At 44.1% G+C, this 16,654-nt stretch overlaps 1 protein-coding gene across 1 annotated transcript in view; it reads left to right on the forward strand.

Annotated features, from left to right (window-relative positions):
- Nucleotides 1–1,756: 1,756 nt before the first annotated feature.
- The window catches only part of MACROD2 (mono-ADP ribosylhydrolase 2), a 1,251,138-nt gene continuing 1,236,240 nt past the window's right edge, over nucleotides 1,757–16,654 (forward strand). Inside the window, exons 1-2 of the mRNA XM_048506382.1 lie at nucleotides 1,757–2,025; nucleotides 7,110–7,223. Of these exons, the coding sequence (XP_048362339.1) occupies nucleotides 1,980–2,025; nucleotides 7,110–7,223 (160 nt within the window). The 5' untranslated portion in view covers nucleotides 1,757–1,979. The remainder of the gene's footprint in view (nucleotides 2,026–7,109; nucleotides 7,224–16,654) is intronic.

Below are 16,654 nucleotides of genomic sequence, written 5' to 3' on the forward strand. Positions count from 1 at the left end.
ACCACTAAAGCATAGTAAAGCATATAAGAGATAATATGACACGTTAAATGGTACAAAAATACATAGGGATGCTAGAAGTCTGGATGCAGATGACCGGCCCCGCAAGCTTTCACGGTAGAGTGGGGAGGCCAATGCCACTAGTGTGTATTTTTATTTTTTCATTTGAAGTTATTTATAGTCTGCCTTTCTCACAGGAACTCGCAGCGGATGACACAGAGCAAGTCAGTGTCATTGACAGGATGGGACATTCAGTATAAGGATTTGGACAGTCTGGTGGCACCAGAAACCTCTAAAGCATAATGTCATATTGTTATGTAAAGCATATAAATGATAATATGCAAACTATAAATAATGTAAACAAAATCAATTAAAATATAGACTAGCGGCATTGGCCTCCCTACTCTACCAGAGCTCTTTGGGGATAGGGTGGGATATAAATCCAAAATAAATAATATGATGCATTAAATGGTACAAAAATGCATGTGGATGTTAGAAGTTTGGATGACCGGCCCCACAAGCTTCCACGGTGGAGTGGGGAGGCCAATGCAAGTATATATGTTTTATGTATTTTGTTCATGTTATTATCTGCCTTTCTCCCAGGGACTTGTGGCGGCTTACACAGAGTGAGTCAGTATCATTGACAGGATGGGACATTCAATATGGAGCACCAGGAAGCACTAAAGCCACTAATCTATACTTTTTATTTTGTTCATGTTATTCATCATCCCACTGCCCCTTTCTCATAGGGACACATGGCGGATTAGAGTGAGTCAGTATCACTGATAGGATGGGACATAAAAAAGAGGATTTGGACAGTCAGCACCAGAAAGCACTCAAACATTTTAACAACAGGTGCCGATGATGGTGGGATTCAAATAATGACTGTTAAAAAGTATTTAAAAATATTTTAATATCACTTTTTTATTTTAAGTATTAAAATATTAATACTTAATAAAAATATTTTAAATATTAAAAAAGTGATATTTTAAATTTTAAACAACAAGTTCTACAGAACCTTCGGAACCCCCCGGATCCCACCTCTGCTAATGCCACTAGTCTATACTTTTATTTATTTGCTTCACTTTATTTATCATCCCCTTTTCTGGCAAGGACTCATTGGCGGATTCCGCACATGCAGAATAATGCACTTTCAATCCACTTTCAGTGCACTTTGCAGCTGTGCGGAATAGCAAAATCCACTTGCAAACAATTGTGAACGTGGATTGAAAGTGCATTATTCTGCACGTGCGGAAAGGGCCACAGAGGGAGTCAGTTTCATTGGCAGGATGGGACATTCAGTATGGGTCTGGGAGCACCAGGAAGCGCTAATGCCACTAGTCTGTACTTTTAGTTATTTGGTTCACTTTATTTATCATCCCCCTTTCTTGCAAGGACTCATGGCGGATGACACCGAGGGAGTCCACACCACTGACAGGATGTCAACGAGCCGCGCGTGAGGATTGCAGCGCAGCACGAGTGTCACAATGACACATTCAGGCTGCCCAGAAACGTAATCAGATGTCGGAGTCCGGAGACCCCTGAAAGAAACGACGCCGCTAGACTCCCGCCAATCTCGGCCTGTCCCTTTAAATCACCCCCACCCCGCGCGCGCGCGCGACTCCCATCCGTTGCGGCCGTTAACGGCCCGACCGACGGGAGGGGCGGGGCGAGCGGAGGGTGGGAGGGGGCGTGTGGGCGGAGCCGCGCGGCCGAGCGGCGTGCGGCGCAGCCAATGGCCGCGGGGGCAGGAGGCGGGCGCCGCGGGGGCGTCTGCCGGGGTTCGAGCGAGGCGTGACCCACTTGCCTGACGCGCGCGGCCGGCCAGGGACGGACGGCGCTGAGGAGCCGGACTCGCACCCGTCGCCCGCCCCCTCCCGCCGACCGAGCCCCCCCCCTCCCCGAGCCCCGCAGCCCGGCCCCCTCCGCCGCCCGTGAGCCTGGGGAACCTGCAGCTCAAAGCCGCCGCCAGCCACAGCGCCATGTACCCCGGGAACAAGCGGAAAAAGGTCTGGAGGGAAGAGAAAGGTGAGCGCAGCCCGGCTCCCCCCCCCCCCCACCTCCACCGTCCTTCCCGGAGGGGGGGGGTGAGCTTGTCATTCCGGGCCAGGAAGAGGAAGAGGGTCGGGGCAGCTGCTGCTGCTGCTGCGCCCGCTGCCTCCTCAGCACACCTGGGCAAGGTGTCCCCCCGTCCTCCTCCGGCTCCTTTTCCGCCTCCCAAAGTGACTCTTCTTCTTCTTCGCCTCTTGATTGCTCACCCCCATCCCCAAATGCAGCACCACCACAAAGGCGGACAGCTCCAAGTGCAAAGAGAGCATGCATAGGGTCTCTCCTGCAAGGAGAGGGGCGAAAGGAAACGAGATGTGGGGGTGGGGGTGGGGGTGGAGCCCTGTTGCTTAACCCTAAACCTCCCCCCCCCACCCCGCCTTGTTTATTATTCCCTCTGTTGTGACCTTGCCCTCTCTGGGTTTATTTCTCCCACTATTTGTGTGACCTTGCCGCTTTCTGCCTGGTTGCCTTGGCAGGGTCGGGGTGACTCTCCAGAGCTTTTTCTGTGTGAAGTAACACAACTGACAACCCTCTCCACCCCCATTTTTGGTCTCCAAGGTGCTGCTGGACGGGGATTTAACTTTCTTTTCTGGTTTCGCTTTCCTTTCCTGGTGACACCCCTTTGCCTTCTAGTTGCAGTGCATGCTTACTCAAAAGTAGGTCTGGTTGAACTGCAGGGGTTTTGCTCTCTGGGTAAAAGGGCCAAGGGTAGCAGCCTTGCTGCCTCTCGCTGCTTCTTGGCGTTTTGGAGGAGCAGGTCTTTTGGGGTTTCTTCCTTGTCATACTTTGGCAGGGGTGACTCTCCAGCCTTACACACACACCCCTTTCTCCTTCCACAGGGTCATCTCTGAGTGTATGTCTGGTGTTCCTCTACATCACAAGTGACACCTATGCTCTACATGATAGATCCGGGCATTAATTATTTGTTAATGAAAATCTTTCCATCTTGTCTTTCTCCAGGTTTGCCTTGCCTTAAATAAGCACAAGTTGTGCCCATACAACGGACTCAGTTTCTCATATTCTGCTTTAACTGTTCGAAGTATAATAACATTAGAACTGATTTGAGAGCTTTATTGCCATCAGGATTTATGCTTCGTTCTGACAAATGTTAAAAATGTTCCAGCTGTTGAACAATTCTAATGCAGAAATCTTGGAAGCAGTTGCTACATTTTTTAAATTCGTGTCTTGCAAGATGTGTAACAGTGATCCTTTTAATGTATCTGGAATGTTCGGTATTTTCTGGATTTTATGCCTAATAAAAGTCTTTGGATTGGATTGAATAAGCACAAGGTGTGGGGAGGTATATGCTCACATGTGCAAAAAACTTGATACTTTAAAACATTTTTTTAAAGGAATTGCCTGCCCAGACTTGAGATCTTAGGAAAGTCTGGAGGGACTCCTTGCTCCTGGCTTGCAACATTGCTCTTTTAACCCTTGAAAAGGGACACAAATGGGAGATTCCAGAGCAAGTCCTCGTCCAGTGGACTGGCAGGGCAGCTGAAGTAAAACAGCCTGGCCCTTCACCTGAAGGAAATACTTCGAAGCAAATGTTATGTTATCTCTCAAAAAACATGCCCAGTGGTGAGCTCTTCAGACCACAGTACATAAAGTCTTGTCAATGTCTTTTGCTGGCAGAAAAATGACTTTTAATTCTGTCTGGTATAAGTTTGATGTAGGAAATGTCTCATCCTGCTTCTTTGAACTGGGGGGAATAGCGAAGACATGGAGAAACTCCTGGAGCAGGGAGAGTCTGCTTGTGGTGGTCTGTATGTGACTACTGATTGTAGCGTAGCTATTGAAAAACACAGCAGGGCAAGTTGTTGCCTTGCTCGATAGTGTGTATCAGGATTGGCTATAGCGGCTTTATGAATCTGTTACTTCGTTGCTGCGAAGTTATGTGTGTTTTGATTAACAGATTGTTTTATATTGCATGTAACCTATAATTTATGAATGATATTGCTTTACTCTTTGAGATTACTGACAGGAAATAAAGAAATCAGTGAGCTTTATGGCTTATGAGTCCTGTTCACCCAGAAGCCATTGGTAATTGACACTGTGTGAATGTTTGTTGTTAAATTTCTTCTAAACTTTGCTGAGGAAAACTTCTTGCTGTGTTCCTCTGAGTAAGCCTAGTCCTTGCTTGTTAAGTTTCGTCATGTCTGGGTAAGGAGGTAGGGGATGATGGGAACTGTAGTCCATAACATCTGGAGGGCCGCGAGTTTGACACCTATAAAAGCGCTTCTCAGTGAACATAGATAGGATCTGGCTGATGATCCAATCCAGCTTGAAGATAAATTGAAACCACTAAGAAGTGTGTGAATCTGCTAATATAAAAACCTCTGGCACTTTTTGCTTGGCCTTCGATAATTTTGTGGCCATTGTAAATCAGACCTTTAGTTTTGATTTGACAGACAAGGGCATGCAAATAAATTAGTTGTGACTTTTGCCATGGATCTAATGTTGGCTTATGATAGCTGCCAATAATTGGGGAAGCTGCAGTGGCACACACAGAAGAAGAAAAATCCCAGCAAAGCTTAGAATTCAGAGCTCCAGGACAGATGTTCTACACTCTGAAAGCAAATTTCACTAGCAATAAAGTTGATATCTGTAGTTGTATAGCTTTTCTCACAGCTGGATAAAAGCCACCGTGTGCAGGTTTTAAGTTCTTCCATTACTGGTGAACAACAAACTAGGCAGGAGCATGTTAGGAATATTCAGCAACTTTTTGTATCTCACAGCTGTAACATTGCTTCTAGGAAAAGTGCTAGTCCTAGAGTCTTTGGCGTTGAGAGCCCCTGCTTGTCTGCCTATTGACCACTTGCTGTTAAAATTGCACGGAAGTTGTTAGCCTTCATGGATTTCTCTCAGCTTAAATACCTGTGTGCTTAACTACTGCCCATGAGTGTTCCCGAGAAGCAGTGCAAAACCAGATCCTTCTGCTCAGCAAGGCTTTGTACAGTTTTCTGAAGTGGTCGCTGTTCATAAGATCACATCGGCCAATTTTACCCAGTTTAGTTACGGAACCCGTGATTCTTTAACTCAAAAATAAACGCTTTCACAGATCTCCTAAGCTTGACCGGCGCTTGCTGTTTTGTAAATCGGGAGCTTACCATCTGATTCAGGTCCCCCTTAACAGCGTCCCCGTGATTCAAAGCTTGCCTAGTTGTTCTGCTGCGTGCAGTCTTGAAACATTTCCCTGCAAAAACTTGTGGAAAATCAAATTATTACTGAATGAGTACACAAACCTTGGCAGTTGGTGGCTTCTTAGCTGAGATGTCCCTTTCAATTTGATCACCGATCAAAGCAACTCAGTGTGAGCACTCTGGAACTCTGCAAATCCAGATGAAGTCTTTCTGCTGGCTCTTCTGCAGGGCCTTGGCTGTAGCGCATGAGAGCTGCTAACCATGCATACTGCTCCCCATGCTTGAAGGTTTTCCATGCTCTTGTCAGGAATTTTTGTTGAGCTGCAGCCACACACAGAATTAACCTTACGGATCCTTGGTACTGTCCAGATTGCTGGTGAAGTCTTTGCTCCTCCCTATGGGGGAGGGAGTCGCTCTGGAATTGGTATACTATTTGGCTCATACAGTTCAGTAAATGTGTTGCTTTGTTCATGTTTCATTTGCCTTCAGTTGTGTTAGAATCTCATCCAATGCCCACGTTTGATGGCAACCAGTCCCTTCCAGTGGCTGTGTACTTCATGGGTTTGTCACCGTCTTCCCAGTCAATTAAATAATTGTGGCAATTACACCAGTTTTTCTTAGAGTGCTTCGTCATATGAAAGTTTTGTCAATTGCCTGAAAGTGGAGGAACAGTTTTGGAAAGGTCTTTCTTCTGTTTACTACTTATTAAATGGAACCATGCTTCCATGGTGTTTCCAGTATGGTATTGTTTTCAGTTACTGTGCAGAATCTACTGAACTGCGTGGCGCTGTATGTTGTTAATGCTATTGTTGCAGGCCAGATGGACACTACAGATACCTCCAGAGAGTGTTTGCCTTGTAAAATTCTTCAAAGCTATCTGCAAACTCAACTGTACATAATAGAACCTGAGAGTGGATTTGGTAACTGAGATGCTGCTTCCCAAGTAAACATTTTGGTCGAATCAAGTGACTGATGCAAACAGAAGTTTGGGATTCCAACAGTGTTAGATGGGTGGCCCTGAAAACCAAACAAGTCTTGAATGCTGTTCAGAGTTTCGAAAAAAGTGTTGATAACTTTGATGTTCTTTTACAGAAGTCATCGTAAAGGAGCCTAGAACACATTTTAATAATAGTGTCAAGGACTGTAATTAGAGAGGCTTGGCCAGTAAAGAATGGTGCTAATTGGTAATGTTCTAAATGGTTTTTGGGACTGCTTTTTTGTGAAATTTAAGAATATTGTGGTTTCCACTGGACAAACTTCCTCCCATCTTTCCTTCAGTCTCCTGGCAGTGGCCAGGACTTTTTAATTTTTTAAAGAAGATAAGTGAATATCATTATACCGGTAATAATGTGACTAACAGTTAGAAGTAAATCTCTCACTCCTTTTGGTACCAAGATACGCCTTTCCCCTTGTATCTGTACAATGAAAAAGTCCAGAGAATTTTTAAAACATGATAGTTGGAGATTCAGAACACCTGATGGACACCTTATGATGATGATATTCAATTTCTGTTCCTTTTTAAAACAACAACACCCCCCCCCCCATGGTTATGGGGAAATGCTGCCATGACTGGGACTGCCCACAGAATAACCATCCAGATTTCCCCAACACTTTGCAAGGAAAGCAGGTTTGGGAAATATCTGAGGTGAGACAGGGAAAACCCAGGACATGCCTCTAGGTGCCATGATGCTGTTGGGAAGGGGGGCAGGAAAACCACTTTCCCAACACTGCCTTGTACTCAGGGCATTTAATGCAGATGAGGAAGGTCAAAGACCCCTTCAAACTCCAATCAAGTGCACGTTTATATCTTGTCATTCACATCATCTCTGAAAAAAGTAAACAGATGTGAGTACTACCATTCTGCAATTGGGGCATAGCATTGCTAACATTAACGCATACGCATCCTTTTTTTTTAAATAGAACGCTTGTTGAAGATGACGCAGGAAGAAAGGCGAAAAGAATACCTACGGGAGTACGTTGCCCTGAAAGATATTCCAACCTGGATGGAAGAAATGAATAAGACTCAAAATGATGGTAAGTCAATATTACGTTGGGTTTAAACTGGTAGAGGAAACATGTGACTGTGATACCAAGTCACAGCTGATTTACGGCGACCCTGTGCGGTTTTCAAGGCAAGAGACTTTCGGAGGTGGATTGCTGTTGCTTTCCTTTGCGTGGACAGAGTTCTGAGAGAACTGTGACTGGCCCAAGGTCACCCAGCAGGCTTCTTGTGGAAGACTGGGGAATCGAACCCAGTTCCCCAGATTAGTCTGCCGCTCTTAACCTTGACACCATTCTTGCTCTCGGTGGAACATATGCTTTAGGAACAAAGTCTTGTGTGTACAAGAATTACTGAAGCTCTATGTTTAACTTTTACGGTTGCTTGAATGGTTAGTGTTCAAGATTGCAGTGGTTGAGCAATGTGCTTTAATTAGCGAGGTGGGCTATTGGACAGACTTTGCATTGAAATGACTGCTTTGTCCTTCTTTTCTATACCTGAAAACTAGTGTGCTGTAATGTTTACTGTGTTCCTCTACGATCTGGGAGACTAAAGCGCCCTTTTTGTTGGGGAACCTTGCTGGGTGTTCTTAAGGCAGTCATTCAGCCTGGCTGTCTTCACAGGGTTGTTATGAGGATTAAAAAAGAGAAGAGGAGAATGATCTAAGCTTCTTTGGGTCTCTATCGGGGAGAAAGCAGGATATAAATTATAAATAAAAAATGCCTGTAACTACTTTGCTATAGGAATCAGACACTGCTGAGTATATATATATATAAATATATATCTGGTACACCTCACATCTAAAAGCATAATGTTTGACTGCTTATAGTTTTTCTTTGCTTTCAAGAATAGAAATGGGGCGAACTGCCAAGCTAGAAATTAAGGGAATGGCAGAAATTGTATTGCTTAATGTTAGATGAATCATTCCTTGTTAATGTTGTCCATATTCAGTGAATGTCAAATTAAGGTAAGTTTGTTGATTCCTGTCTGGTTTGCAGACGTAACAAATCTGACCCTTGGGGCTATTTAGACTTCAGGAATACTTTTCAGTGAGTTCTATGTTTTTATAAATGAAGAGCAAGGAAGGTATTGGCTGTAACTGGATAGCAAGTATTTGTAACTGAGAATGTCCTGCTCTTGTGGAACTAGGGACCGCTTCTGGGGCTCATCCATTGCAGTGCTCCTTAGGGTCACTTGAATGAGTGGATGTGAAGTGTTCAGAAGGCTATCTTCTGCACCTTCAGAACTTTAACGGTGATGCTGCTCATGAATGCTTTCCAGAGCATGTTGTAGAAGTTTGCGAAGGAATGCCTTCAACCCCAGCTGGCCAACCCTGCTGTTGAACCTGTTGCCACACAGGTTCTGGTCTATCTCAAGAGGTCATGCAGTGGGGTGAGTTCTGTGCCACAGCGGTGATGGAAGATGCTGTCAAGTTACAGCTGGCTTATGGCAAACCTGCACGGTTTTCAGGGCAAGAGACATCCAGAGGCGGTCTGCCATTGCTTGCCTCAATGTGGGCCAAGAGAGTTCTAAGAGAACAGGGACTGGCCCAGGTTCATCTTGAAGACTTCACGTGAAGAGAGGGGGATCAAACCCGGTCCTCCAAATTAGAGTCTGCCACTCTTCACCTCTACAATGTGCTAGCTCTCTTTTGTCCTTGCAGGAAATTCAGGTGGAAGCCCTGGGCCCAATGCTTTAAAGAAGCAAATGTCTGGTTCAGTTCAGAGTGAGCAACATTTCTGTGCAGAGCGTGGGAATTGAAATGGGTATTTAGCATACAGTAGGGAGAGTCCCTTTAAGAAAACATGGTTGAAATAAACTAAACCAACATTCGAGCCTCCCCGTACTTTATCCCACAAGCTGTGGTGCAGACTTTTAACTCCCTCTAAACTCTCTAGAAAAATGTTATGTCATTGCAGCTTTGAGGATGCTGCTTTCCCACTCTTAGTTGCCATGCTCCTGCATCCATTCTTATTGGTCTCCTTCAGCACCTTTCTCCATCTCTATATCTGCTCTTTATTCCTTTTTAACACTGTAATAATTCCCCCTCCCCTTGCAGATGCCAACCCACACGTTTTTCTGCGAAAATTGTTTTGAAGGATGGTCTTGGGCTAGTGACAGCTGTTGGTGTCATGATCTGAATTAAGATAAGAGGAAGGCGATGCCTTGGTCAGCTTGGGTTTTCCAAGTTTTACAGTAATGGTCTTTGGATGTTAAATTGACTTGACCAGTTAGCAGATTATATCCTTTTTTCATACCTTTGCAGCCTTGACTTTCCTGCTTGAAGTCTGTGTCTTCCTAATCTTTACCTCCCCAACTTTTCACATTGCTTCTGAGGCATCACAGTTGAGCAGTCAGAAACCAGAGAGGAGCTACAGGTTGATGGGCCGTAACCCGCTGTGGTTTATGGCCCCAATCTGAAGTTAAACGGCATCTATGCCGGTAGGTATCCCAGGGAGAAAATGAGTTCTTCAGGTCTAAAGCTGCAGTCAGAAAGGAATTGCTAGTAAAGAGCTGGAAGATGGGAGCGAGATGCTGGACGAGATTTAGAGTGAATACACATTGCAAGCACTTGTATTTCATCCTTTGTGGAGCCTAAGACACTCATTTGGGAAACATGTGGGAAGGCTGTAATATATTTTTTTTGCAAATGGTTGGACTCTGGTGTGTGGACCAAATATGATATCTCCTGTGCATTCATGGATGGTACATAGAAAAATGAGAATCCTGTATATCCTGTGCCTTGAGTCCATTCATGGATGGTACATAGAAAAATGAGAATCCTGTATAGAATCGCACCACACGTCTGAATGCGTTTTCGACGGTTTCTTCCTCAGTATACCGATTCTCAATAGCTCGATTTCATCCTGGGGTTAACATTCTTATATAGTGTCATTCAGACGTGTGGTGCGATTCTATACAGGATTCTCATTTTTCTATGTACCATCCATGAATGGACTCAAGGCACAAGATATACAGGATTCTCATTTTTCTATGTACCATCCATGAATGGACTCAAGGCACAGGAGATATCAGCTCTGTTGTGAAGTTCCATTTGGGAATCACATAAAAATGGAGATATAAAATTTCCGTTGGAATTGAACAGTGTGGTCTCATATGGACTTGTGAATAATTGTGTGGACCAGATATGCAGTGCCTCAGAGTGACCTGTGTGCATGAGGGTTATTGTGCTCGCACATACTGTCTATACTGCAAAATGACACTAATTCATAAGAGTGCGGAGGCCTATTTGCTGTAACAATCTGATGTCAGACTCGCATCAATTGCAGATTGAACTAAAGCCCCAGTGTAAAGACAGGTAAAGGTAGTCCTTCTGCAAGCACCAGGTCATTGCTGACCTGCAGGGTGACATCACATCGCAACATTTACTTGGCAGAGTATGTTTCCAGGGTGGTTTGCCATTGCCTTCCCCAGTCATCTACACTTTACCCCCAGCAAGCTTTGTGCTAATTTTCCGACCTTGGAAGGATGGAAAGCTGAGTCAACCTTGAGCCAGCCACCCGTACCTGACTTTTGTTGGGATCGAACTTTTAACTGCCGTGCTGTACACCGTGGGGCTTTTAATTTTAACTTGTGGATGTAAAATCGGGATTAAAAATGTGAAGTTTAGGCTAATCCTCAATATGAAGCAAAGCCAAACATTTGAAATCTTGCAGTATATAAAACACGTGGAGATGAAAAGCTTAGCAGCTGCTCATATTGCTAGAACAGAATATAGGGGATCGTGGATGAGTTAGGAAGCTCCCCGTTGTCATTTCCACAACTCAGTGAATCTTGAGTTTCTCTCCCCCTCCCCTTCATACATGTGGACGATATGGGGTTTCATGGCACTTGTGTTTCTTAGGAGACACAGGAAAGAACCATGCGCAAACTGTCCTGCTAGTTGAATATTAAGAGTCACTTGAATAGCTGATTTTTTCGTTTCTCAGTCAAGTGCCAATGCTTGCTAGTCCTTCTTGCCAGGAATCGCTTGACCCGTTTCCACACTTTGTTTTATGTTGATGGAGCTTGACAGCCCTTGTTCTTGACCTATGGAGTTTGCCCTCTCAGACACATGTTTAGGAGCTGAACTTGGTGGGACAAGGAAGCCAGTTTGGTGAAGGCTGTCGCAGCTGGAATCAGTTGGCTGTAGTGGGTTTTTCTGTGTTGTGTGGCCGTGGCCTGCCTAGATCCGTGGTGGCGAATCTTTGGCACTCCAGATGTTATGGACGACAATTCCCATCAGCCCCTGCCAGCATGACCAATTGGCCTCTTTACCTCCCCAATTGGCCATGCTGGCAGGGGCTGATGGGAATTGTAATCCATAACATCTGGAGTGCCAAAGGTTCACCACCACTGGCCTAGATGAAACGGGACATGTTGATACTTTGATGATCAACCTGAAGCTTGCAAAGGTTGATCCCTGCAATTATTTTTGGGCAAGGCAGCATCTCAGCTCTTTTGGCTGAGGAAGTAGGAGCTTCTTCCCTGTGAAACAGGGAAGAATTACCAGAAAACCTGTTTTGGAATATTTTTCCCAGCTGGATATGGACTCTTGTGGAATCCATACTTTTGCTTGTTGAAGCCCCTAATGGACATTTTATATTACTAGGATTCTTGAATGTCATGTTACTCTTGCTTGATGTCGAAGGCTTTCACTGCCGGATTCAACTGGTTCTGGAGGGTTTTCCGGGCTGTGTGGCCGTGGTCTGGTGGATTTTGTTCCTAACGTTTCGCCTGCATCTGTGGCTGGCATCTTCAGAGGTATTACAGACTTCCCTCTGTGATACATCTCTGAAGATGCCAGCCAGAGATGTATCACAGAGATGTATCACAGAGGGAAGTCTGTAACACCTCTGAAGATGCCAGCCACAGATGCAGGCGAAACATTAGGAACAAAATCCACCAGACCACGGCCACACAGCCTGGAAAACCCTCCAGAACCAGTTACTCCTGCTTGTTTGCTGCACTTTGTATTGAGTTATTGCAAATGTTTCAGTATAACTTTTGCAAGGATTCAGTTATTTCTGTGTAGCCAATAGTATAGTGCTCCTTTTTTGAGTTTTGCTTGACGTGTCTGCCCTATATTGGATGGTGTTTTTGTGTAGTATATTTAAACTTGCTAAGGCCATTTTAATTGCTGAAAATGTTTTCAGACTTGCTAGTGAAACAATCCACAGTGAATATTTCTTCATAATCCTCTGAAATGTTGATGACTGCACCAAACTCCAGCAAGCTTTTAACAGTCCTGCTGCATGTTTTCCTTGATTGGGTGTGTGCCTTGGCATGCTTACCTAAATAGCTATGCATTTTTGTAGCAGCTACGTTCTTGCATAGTGAAAATTATATCCTGCATTTGTTGTAATATGTAACCCTCTTTCAACAGTGTTAAACCCTCTGTTAACATGGGCATGAAGAACACGGCGTTCAGTCTTCAGACAACAGAAACTTTTGTAAAAGCGCACATATTTTTTTGTCATTGCAAACTCTAAAATTACTGAATTTGATGTAGGGAAAATAAAGAAGTTATTTGGTGGGTGGATTTTGCTGTATGATTCAGAACACAGAACACAGAATTCTGTTAATGGCTTTCTCTTCTTTAATTGCTAAATCACGTCAACAATATTTTTTTCACTACCGACATTTTAAAATTAACATGGTTGAAGTACTATCACACCTGAATTTGGAGAAGAAACAAAAAACATTTATGATTACAGTAACAGGACAGCCGCACTGATGTTATCTAGAAACATTGTAGGTACTTTAAAGTTACTCTATTTTTTAACAAATACACCTAAGCTACATGAAATGTTAATCCTTAAATAAGGGGAAATGATTTCTGTACTCAGCATAATGGTTGAAGGGACCCTGTACTGGATCAAAGACAGGATACAAAATGGATCACATCCTTGTGGAGTGAAATCTTGCTGTGTTCCAATGTAGCATCAGTCTTCTTTTGAATTTGAAGCATTTTAGTGGATGCAAGTTTGTGCAGCCTCGGAATCTGCTAAATGTTACTCCAGATGTTTTGGAAATTAACTCTCCTTATGTCTTGAAAATTAACCCTCCGTATCAATTTTATTTTTATGTGTAAGATTATGAGCTCAGCTGTGTCCAGAATCTAAGCATTTGCTTCCAACACCATATTTATTCAAAAGGGAAGATGACCCTGAATGTAAGACAACCCCTGGAAAAATGTTTCACACACACACAAATCTTATTGGACATAACTGTGATTTGTATGAGGATGTAAGATGAGCTCCACTTTTATCTGATTGCATACCTTCTTCTATTTGAGTAAATACAAGAAGGTGGAAAAACCTTCTTTGAGTAAATAGTTATGTTCATTTTCGTGATACAGGCGCCCTCTAGTGGTATGTCTGTAAAAGCAGCAAGTTTAACTCTTGTGTAACAGTCCCTTGTCACATTGGACTTTACTCTTTTCTTGCTGACTTGCGCACGTTCGTTTGCACCAGTCAAATGAATGATAAGCTGTGCGAGGCATAAGGAAGTCCTGCCAGAAATGGGCAGCCCTCTTAATGTGACAGGCAGTGCTAGGGAGACAGGCCATTCCGTGGGTTCAAGGATAATCTTTCAGCCTGCTTCATGAGACTAGGAGCAACTGTGCCAGGCGTGAGCGCTGAGCCGCTTGCTTTTCCCTCTGCTGCTTGCTGGCAGGGCAGTTCTTTAGTCCGGTGTTCCCAGAAGCAGCATTTTGGGGAGGGGGCGTTCTGAGCTGTAGTGGGAGGTGGGAGGCAGTGAAGTTCCATGCTGAAGGTAGAAATCCTTCTGTCTGTGGAAAAGCTCCACTGCTTCCAACCTGCTATTGTGCTATAGCTGCAGTCTGTTGTTTTAAAGTTTCTTGCTGTGACCATTTAATTAGTGATTTTAGTGCACTCACTGGAGCTGTGAAGCTGTATAGCAGTGTATAAAGCACTGCATACATAATAAAAATGAGGTATAAGTATTTAAAGCAGGCTTGCTTGGCAGTCAAAAACGCCCAAATAGTGACAGAGGATGAGCCCTACCGGCAGTGCCAACAGTCACTCTCACCATGTCCCTGGCAACTCTTTTTCTACCCACCAATCACGATGCCGTACAGACTCTCCTCTTGCGTATATCTGTTAGGGCAAGCTGCCTCCTTACAACATAAAACTGTCAATGTTCTTGGTATTGTGCTTGTGTTTGACAGTAATAAATGATTGATTGGCAATATCAAACTGACCTGTTTGTTCACGTGACTGGAGGTGTGAATTGCTTCATGTCCATGCAATCCGGCGTCTTCATTTGGAGTTCAGGAACTTTGATTTTTGAAGTTGTTGGGTTTTGTGTATTTGTTGCCAGGATTCCACAGGGAAGCAGGTGGTGGCACACAGCTCGCAAGAAGTGTTGTCCATCACTTCACTTTGATGTCCATGTCTGTTGGGTGTGATTGCACAGAGTTACTCATTACCAGATTCCCAATTGTACGGCTCCAGTTCACTAGTTGTGGGGACAGAGTAATGCAGCATGCTCTCGATTTGGGGTGGGTTCTCATGCTGGATCGAAGTCCTCTGGGCTGACACCCCTATCTAAGAGGCGTAACATTTGAACAGGGTTACACACGATGGTGTTTGAAATCAGCTCGTGAGGACCTTCACGGAAATACCAAAAGCTTCAGACTATTAATGGGGAGATTATATTAAGGTTCATTCCGGTTTTCAGCTGGGAATTTAACTTGTTGCAATGAGCTGGATGTCATGGTTTACATTGGTTCATCCGGTGTAGTTGGCAAGATTTTGTAGTTTGGAAAGACCCCTGTTTGTCTGACACAGTAATGAGCTAGAGGACCCAATCAGGCAGTTTACATAGTAGTGGCTTTGTGGACAATCAGACAGTCACATAGGAATGATTCTATAGTGACGATCCAGTCAAACAGAATCACTCACTGTTCAGTACTTTTGTGTCATACATGGTATTTGTTATCTTTGAACAATAGTGGAAATAGTGAGATATGGATTTTCTGTGATGGTATTCAGCGTCCGTTTGCATAGAGTTAGCAGTTCCTCTCTCTCCCAAGTCTCCCAGTTTCATGTGATTCAGAACACAACAGTGGTATAAGTGCCTCTGTGCTCTGAACCCTGTGGAACTGGGTCTGCACTCAGTAGAATGCCCTTCATTCTGGTTAAATTTCAGTTGGGCCCAGTGACAAAGGGAGGGGAAACTGTGCCAGGGGCAAGAACTGACTGCACACCCCCTCCCACCCCGCTCTGCCCCGAAACGCCCTTGCCCAACCCTCAACACGTGACTGCAGTGGTGGTGCCTAAGGTGAGCCGCCCCAGATGTCCCATTGCAGCTACGCCCCTGGTTAGAAGAAGAAGTAGAAGAAGAGTTGGATTTATATCCCCCCTTTCTCTCCTGCAAGGAGACTCAAAGGGGCTTACAAACTCCTTTTCTGTCCCCCTCACAACAAACACCCTGTGAGATAGATGGGGCTGAGAGAGCTCAGAAGAACTGTGACTAGCCCAAGATCACCCAGCTGGCTTGTGTTGGAGTGGACAGGCTAATCTGAATTCCTCAGATAAGCCTCCACAGCTCAAGCAGCAGAGCAGTGAATCAAACCTGGTTCCTCCAGATTAGAGTACACCAGCTCTTAACCACTGCGCCACTGCTGCTCCTTCCACACATGCAGAATAATGCACTTTCAATCTACTTTCATAATTGTTTGAAATTGAATTGTTACACTATTCTGCACAGTAAAATCCAGCTGCAAAGTGCATTGAAAGTACATTATTCTGCATGTGCAGAAGAGGGCTTAGATTGGGAAATCCTGGTCTGCACAGTGATTTCTTTTATGCTGCTGAAAGGAAGGCACCTTCAGCACTCCCCAAAAGATGGCATTTACAGTTAGCCATTTATAGCTGATCAGAAGTGTTTGGAGAGCTTTATAATAGCAAATTTCTAGTGGCCATTTAATCTGGAGTATGTCTGTCCCAGAGATTCATACAGACTGACTGGTGCATTGAATTTCTGCAGCAGTTACAGCACAATCCACAGCGAGATGATTATTGATAGGAAAGGTTTGTTGTATGGTGATTGACATGATTTGGTAGCTTTGGGAATTCCTTTCCCCTTCACACAAATAGATTTCTTAGAATTGGTTGAATGTGAAAACGAAAACATTCCTTGGCTCCACAGCTATTGTGAAAGTTTGTTCATAGTCCATATATGATCATCTTGTCAGTGTTTGAGTTGATTTCTTTGATTGTGAAGATTCAAGATAAAAAGTGCCATATTGTCCCAAAAGGAAGAGCACTTTTTTTTAAAAAAAAGAGCTGTATATACTCTCTTTTCTAGTAGGTTCTATGGGGCTAACTCCAGAATAGAACTTGCAAGACAAATTTCACAAGATTGTATAAATCAAAATCTCTCTGTCCAGCATGCAGAACAATTAAACAAAGATGTATACAGTTAACCATGGGCTTTT

This window comes from Sphaerodactylus townsendi, linkage group LG01, assembly GCF_021028975.2.
Source record: "Sphaerodactylus townsendi isolate TG3544 linkage group LG01, MPM_Stown_v2.3, whole genome shotgun sequence".
Classification (NCBI taxonomy): Eukaryota; Metazoa; Chordata; class Lepidosauria; order Squamata; family Sphaerodactylidae; genus Sphaerodactylus; species Sphaerodactylus townsendi.